Source organism: Argentina silus (assembly GCF_951799395.1).
Source record: "Argentina silus genome assembly, contig: scaffold_124, whole genome shotgun sequence".
NCBI lineage: Eukaryota > Metazoa > Chordata > Actinopteri > Argentiniformes > Argentinidae > Argentina > Argentina silus.
Genome location: NW_028152450.1, coordinates 115,107 through 122,500, shown reverse-complemented (window position 1 = coordinate 122,500; position 7,394 = coordinate 115,107). Strand labels below are relative to the sequence as shown.

Here is a 7,394-nt window from a genome sequence, read left to right as displayed (position 1 = left end):
GACAGAAAAAGGCCTCTCTGTCAGTTTGAAGCGTTGTTAAAACGCTGCCTCTAGGTTTATTACAAATTGGCTTTATGGATTACTGGCCGTTTACAGTAGATGTTAAAAGCGGCCTGCCTACCATCCCCATGCCTTTTGTATTGAAATAAAAGGCTCTCACTGTGTATTGGCAGACATTTTTAAGAGCAAAAAACCTTTATCTTATCTTCAAACAGTGTCACTGATATCGGGCTACTGTTCTATTGCACGACAGACAGAGAGATTTTGCAACAGGAATGAACGCTAAACCTTTCTGTCTCTTTGTTCTGTTGAATGCATTCAAGTGAGGGATAAAACGCAAAAATTCAGTCATTTACTGTACGTAGCCTTGTGTCTCCATCAGGCTTCCAGGCTCACAATAGCTTGTGAATTGTAGCAGCAGAAGTCACACTAGTTGCTGGCTATCAGACAGCATTTTCAGGCCATTAACTCATTCTAACGGACAACGGTACCATTATGCCATTAGGCATGCCATTGAAGTCAGGATGTTCTTTGTGCGGTGGAGATGAACAGAAATGGCCACTTTTATTATTATTACTAAAAGGTATTTTATTTAGTTTTTGTCTGTGAGTGTGTTGTATCTACCGTGCAGATACAATTACTGATTTGTTGACTATTTTGTTTTGTTCAGTCCAGACAACAGTAGTTGCCACGCTTCTAGGCTCACACTGTGTTACCAAACAGACATGTAGCCGTTTAAGGTAGAACTAGTACTAACATGACAACTCCATGTCTCTCCCTACACCTCTATCGCCCCCTGCAGACCAAGTGAGGAACAGCTACCAGCTGTGTAACAATGGGACGCTCCGGGTGATGTATGCCAACGGGATGGGCATCAGCTTCCACACGGAGCCCCATATCCTGGCAGGGTCGGTCAGTCCCACCATCGGCCGCAGGAACATCAGCCTGCCCACGGACAACGGCCTCAACTCCATCGAGTGGCGCCTCCGCAAGGAGCAGACCAAGGGCAAGGTCACCGTCTTTGGCAGGAAGCTGAGGGTAAGCTGACATCACTTCCTGTCAGGGGAGGCTGCCGGAGGGAGAAATCGGAGGGATGGGCTCATTGTAATGCATCGAATGGAATGAGGAATGGTATCAAACAAAGACCATTCTTTATTCCGTTCCATGCATTACGATAAGCCCTTCCTCTGATTGGTCCCTGCACCAGCATCCACTGTGTGAATGTGTTTATCCTCTCTCTTAGTGTCCTCTCTGTGTGGTATATTGTTGTTTTAATGATAATGATAATATACTGCATTAAATACCTCTCACTAGGCCCCAAGTCTGTCTGTTTGTCTTTATCAGTTGTTCTCTATCAAGAGTCACACTGACTGACTTACATTTCTAATATTTCGATAATTCCATGAAATACTAACCATCATCCGTCTCTCACCCCTTGTCCTTTTCCTCAGGCCCACGGTCGTAACCTCCTCTCTATCGACTTTGACCGTAACACACGGACAGAGAAGATTTATGACGACCACCGCAAGTTCACGCTGCGCATCATGTACGACGCGCAGGGCCGGCCCGCCATGTGGTTGCCTAGCAGCAGCCTGGCGGTGGTCAACGTGTCGTACTCGACCACGGGTCAGCTGGTGGGGCTACAGAGGGGCAGCATGAGCGAGAGGACGGAGTTCGACACCCAGGGACGCATCCTGTCTCGCTCCTTTGTGGACGGCAAGGTGTGGAGCTACAGCTACCTGGACAAGGTGAGGACATCTGGATCAGGTGACAGGTTGTGGCCTTGCACCTGTCAGTTACTTACAGCAGGAAAATGAGGGGGGCTTAAAGAAATGACATTAACTGTATTCTTGTAGAGAAGAGAAGATAAAGAGCGTTGCTTTGCTTCTATAAAAAATAACAATAAATCGTGCTCATTGAAAACAAAGATATGTTGAGCTGAATAGGGTTATAATGACCCACTTTTGTCTTTCACTTTTCACTGCAGGGAAATTATCCAATGTCATTGTAAAGAGATTGGGTTGATCACTGTGTTGTTGTCTCTCTCTCTCTCTCTCTCTCTCTCTCTCTCTCTCCCTCTCTATCCTCAGTCAATGGTGCTCCTGCTTCAGAGCCAGAGGCAGTACATCTTTGAGTTTGACACATCGGGACGCGTCACGGCCGTCACCATGCCCAGCGTGGCTCGCCACACCATGTCCACTCACGTCTCCGTGGGCTACATCCGCAACACCTACAACCCCCCGGAGAGCAACGCCTCCATCATCCATGACTTCAGCGAGGACGGCCGCCCGCAGGCTACCCACTACCTGGGAACAGGTCGCCGCGTCCTCTACAAGTACGGGAAGCTGGCCAAACTGGCCGAGATACTCTACGACAGCACGGCCGTCTCCTTCGGTTACGACGAGACCACGGGAGTGCTGAAGATGGTCAACTTGCAGAGCGGCGGTTTCTCCTGCACCATACGCTACCGTAAGATGGGCCCGCTCATCGACAAGCAGATCTACCGTTTTTCCGAAGAGGGGATGGTGAATGCCAGGTTCGATTACACGTACCATGACAACAGTTTCCGCATCGCCAGTATGAAACCAGTCATCAGTGAAACACCGCTACCTGTGGACCTCTACCGCTACGATGAGATCTCTGGCAAGGTGTGTAACTTACTGCACTTGTATAGTAACCACCCTGTATGTAAGCATATGTAGCGGAGGTGATTTTCAATCACACTCTTGTGTTGAGGTAGCCCTGCCTGTGACTTCTAAGTCGGTTTAAGTCTGTGGCTTAGGTCCCTGGTTCAAACCCCGCCGTTACACGTACTACATTCTCTGTCGGTCTGAACCTTCACGGCACAGTGGTAATTCACTTCACCGCCTCTAGGATATAACCCAATGTATTTCCCCACAGGTGGAGCACTTTGGGAAGTTTGGCGTCATATACTATGACATCAACCAGATCATCACCACAGCCGTCATGACGCTGAGTAAGCACTTCGACACGCACGGCCGCATCAAAGAGGTCCAGTACGAGATCTTCCGCTCTCTCATGTACTGGATGACGGTCCAGTACGACAGCATGGGGAGGGTGGTGAAGAGGGAGCTGAAGATCGGGCCGTACGCCAACACCACGCAGTACCGCTACGAGTACGACGGAGACGGACAGCTCAGCGGGGTCAAGGTGAGAATGGATCGAGTGTTATCAGGAGTGCTATTACTATTGCTATTACCATAGAATTAGAGTGAGTCAAACGGACATGGGCCCTCAGACCATGGCAGTTCGGCTAGTACATCAAAGATGGCTGTGGTCCTCTGTGGCTCAGTTGGTAGAGCATGGCGCTAACAATGCTTAGGTTGTGGGTTTGATTCCCGCTGGGACCATATATACTGAAATGTATGCACTCACTGCAATGTAAGTCGCTTTGGATAAAAGCGTCAGTTAAATGGCATATACCATGGAATGTTGAATTGAACAGGCATGCTCATTCTATTTCTATGGTTATGACTATGTTATTATTGTGTTATTCCTATTATTGTTTGTCTTTGCTAATAATGATCATCATTATCCTCCAGGTGAACGACTGGTCCACCTGGCGCTACAGCTATGATCTCAATGGCAACCTCCACCTCCTGAACCCCGGAAACAGTGCCCGCCTCATGCCTCTGCGCTACGACCTGCGTGACCGCATCACGCGCCTGGGAGACGTGCAGTACCGCCTGGACGAGGACGGCTTCCTGAGCCAGCGAGGCTCCGACGTCTTTGACTACAACTCCAAAGGCCAGCTGCTACGGGCCTACAGCCGTCTGCCTGGGGGCTGGAGCGTCCAGTACCGTTACGATGGCTTGGGCCGGAGGGTGTCGACCAGGACCAGCCTGGGCCAGCACCTGCAGTTCTTCTACGCTGACCTCAACCACCCAGCTAGGGTCACACACATATTCAACCACTCCAGCTCCGATATAGCATCGCTGTACTACGATCTGCAGGTAAGGCTGGCAGGATGACCCAGTGGCAATGATCCTCATGGTCAAGGCTACATAGAGAGGTGCAGCACAACTGGTTCAGCTTGTATGATGAGTTTTCTAGTGTTCTAAAGTCAAGTCTCAACTTCCATGTCAACTGATCATCTAAAGTAGCAGTTTATCCTGATTGTTTCATGATGCTGTCACTGAAGTCACGACTGATGCTAAAGTCCTGTCTCGTCCCACAGGGCCATCTGTTTGCCATGGAGGTGAGCAGTGGAGAGGAGTATTACATCGCTTCAGACAACACAGGCACGCCACTGGCAGTGTTTAGCAGCAACGGGCAGATGATCAAGCAGGTAATGACCGTCAAACTACTGACCATAGTCTTTACTAGGCGTACCGCTATTCCAGGGGAGGCAGGTGAAGGTCCATGTTGGAGAACAGGCTTATTTTACTGTATGGAATGGAATGAGGAATGATATCTGACATTTATCAAACATACAGTGCCTTCGGAAAGTATTCAGACCCCTTCAGTTTTTCCACATTTTGTTATGTTACAGCCTTATTCTAAAATTATTCTTTTTGTTATCAACCTACACACAATACCCCATAATGACAAAGCGAAAACAGGTTTTTAGAAATATTTGCTAATTTATTAAAAAAAAAAAAAAAAGAACTATGATAAGTATTACATAAGTATTCAGACCCTTTGCTATGTAATAATAAATGTAATATTTCAGTTTTTTATTTTTAATAAAATAGTAAACATTTCTAAAAACCTGTTTTGGCTTTGTTTATTATCGAGTATTGTGTGTAGATTGATGAGGGAAAAAAATAATTTAATCAATTTTTAGAATAAGGCTATAACATAACAAAATGTGGAAAAAGTGAAGGGGTCTGAATACTTTCTGAATGCACTGTATGTGTTTGATACCATTCCATTCCATCCATTACAATAAGCCCCTCCCTTAGATTTATACCTCCACAAGCCTCCCCTAGTGCCATTCATATCACAGGAGGCTGATGGAGGTAAAAATCGGAGGACGGGCTTATTGTAATGCATGGAATGGAATCAGGAATGGTATCAAGCACACGTGTCTCCACCAGCCTCCCCTGATTCACCACAGTAAATATCTCAAGGTAAATATCTCAAGGTAAATATCTCAAGGGGCATGTTGAACACTCATCTATCCGTCATCCGAATCCCAGGTGCAGTACACAGCCTACGGGGAGGTCTACCTGGACTCTAACCCAGAGTTCCAGCTGGTGGTAGGCTTCCATGGTGGTCTGTACGACACCCTCACCAAGCTGGTCCACTTCACCCAGCGGGACTACGATGTGCTGGCCGGGCGCTGGACCTCGCCCGACTACGCCATCTGGCCCAAGATAGGCAAAGACCCGGCACCCTTTAACCTCTACATGTTCAAGAACAACAACCCCCTCAGCGACATGCTGGATATCAAGAACTATGTCACAGGTACAGGACATAGTGACATATTGTAGTTATTATTATTTATTATAATTTATTTATTAAATGTATTTCAAGCCACATTATATTTTGTTGGAATGATGTGGTTCTTGATCTTGCATTTATTTATTGATGTTGTGGTATTTTGAAGATAGAGCGTGAGGTATCTATATGACTTAGCATTATTGCGAGGATGTTCTAAACTAAAGCTTGTATCCATGTTCTCCTGCCTGTTCTCCATAGATGTGAAGAGTTGGCTGGTGATGTTTGGGTTCCAGCTCAGCAACATCATCCCAGGGTTCCCCAGACACTCCCTCTACTTTGTAGACCCGCCCTACGAGCTGCAGGCCAGCCAGGACTGCGAGAACGGACAGGTAGGTTACTATGGCAACCCCGGGAACTGTGCCTGAGCACTGCTTGTATCCACTTTTTTGTTTTGTTTTGTTTTGACATGAAAATCTATAAACAAATCTACTGTACATAATCCAGCAATTACACACAGGCATATAGACCTAGAATCATTCAATATTAGTCATTCTCTGAGTTGGTTGACAATTAGAATCTCAAATATGAACCTTCAGTGGAAAACAGTAACACATAAACATTGATAGTTGAAGTTACTTGTTCATTATCAATATCTGCAATCCTTCATTCTAAACTGTGACACTCCCCCCCCTCCCCTGTCCTGTAGCTGATCACAGGGGTGCAGCAGGCAGCGGAACGCCACAACCAGGCCTTTATGGCCCTGGAGGGTCGTCTGCTCAACAAGGAGCGCCGCGCCCGCAAAGACAAGCCGGGCCACTGGTTTGGCACCAGTACCCCCATTATCGGCCGCGGGGTGATGCTGGCCCTGAAGGAGGGCCGCGTGGTGGCCGGTGTGTCCACCATGGCTAGCGACGACAGCCGCAAAATTGCTGTAGTGCTCAATGGTGCCCTCTATCTGGACGGCACTCACTACACCCAGGATGGACGAGATTGTCACTTTTTCGTGAAAGTGGGCTCGGCCGATAGTGACCTACTCGCTCTGGGGCTCACTAACGGACGCAAGGCGCTGGAGAGCGGGATCAACGTGACAGTGAGTGGCCGGTCAAGGAGAGGGGCTACAGTGGAGTTTGCGGTGCCGTCCCTAGTGCTTAGCATGCGGTATGGGTTAGCACTGGATGTAGTGGATGAGGAGAGGGTGAGGCTGTTGGAGCTAGCCAGGCAGAGAGCACTGGCTGGGGCATGGCTAAGGGAGCAGCAGAGGGTGAGGGATGGGAAGGAGGGGAGCCGGCTGTGGACGGATGGGGAGAGGCAGCAGCTGCTAACAGCGGGCAGGGTGCAGGGGTATGATGGGTACTATGTTCTACCCGTGGAGCAGTACCCAGAACTGGCTGACAGCAGCACCAATATCCAGTTCCTGAGACAGAATGAGATGGGCAAGAGGTAACAGCCTATCTGGACTGACTATCCCTCTTTCATTTCCTCTGCCTAATCCCTGCCCTCCTCCCTCCCCCTCCCTTCCTCTCTCCTCACCCCACCCCCACTCTCCAATCCCGAGGAGAATAAACCAACAAACGGGGTTCCTCACTGAACGCTGCAGGGACTTTTGAAAAGAAGAACTTATCCGAAAATAATATTATTGTTACTTTTACTGCCACAGGCAAAAGAATCTAAGGTTTAGGCAAACGTTGCTTTTTTGAAAACAGACTTTGGAGAAATGAGAAAGCACTGATTAACTTTGAAAAACAAAAAATGCTTAATTAATAAGAAGATTCCCCTTTTTAAAAAAGATATTGATATTTTCACCCATATTTTTTGGGTCACCATGAGGGCAGCAATGACAGCTACTGACCAGATGGGGGAGTTGTGTTGCACTGGGTGCTCTGCTGAGGGCCTGCCTCTGATAGGAACTGTCGGCAAAGGGACCAATAGGGAGGCAGAGCCACTACAGAGTCCAGCCAACCAAACAATGGATCAAAGAAGAACATCAC

The 7,394-nt window shown here is 47.9% G+C and overlaps 1 protein-coding gene across 1 annotated transcript in view; it reads left to right on the top strand.

The window, feature by feature from the left end:
• The window catches only part of LOC310824815 (teneurin-2-like), a gene marked incomplete at both ends in the record, with an annotated part of 24,283 nt that extends 17,433 nt beyond the window's left edge, over positions 1-6,850 (top strand). Inside the window, 9 exons of the mRNA XM_083698064.1 lie at positions 803-1,038; positions 1,452-1,748; positions 2,091-2,648; positions 2,902-3,171; positions 3,564-3,974; positions 4,199-4,309; positions 5,163-5,430; positions 5,665-5,795; positions 6,113-6,850. Coding sequence (XP_083554190.1) covers positions 803-1,038; positions 1,452-1,748; positions 2,091-2,648; positions 2,902-3,171; positions 3,564-3,974; positions 4,199-4,309; positions 5,163-5,430; positions 5,665-5,795; positions 6,113-6,850 — 3,020 coding nt within the window. The remainder of the gene's footprint in view (positions 1-802; positions 1,039-1,451; positions 1,749-2,090; positions 2,649-2,901; positions 3,172-3,563; positions 3,975-4,198; positions 4,310-5,162; positions 5,431-5,664; positions 5,796-6,112) is intronic.
• Positions 6,851-7,394: the final 544 nt, after the last annotated feature.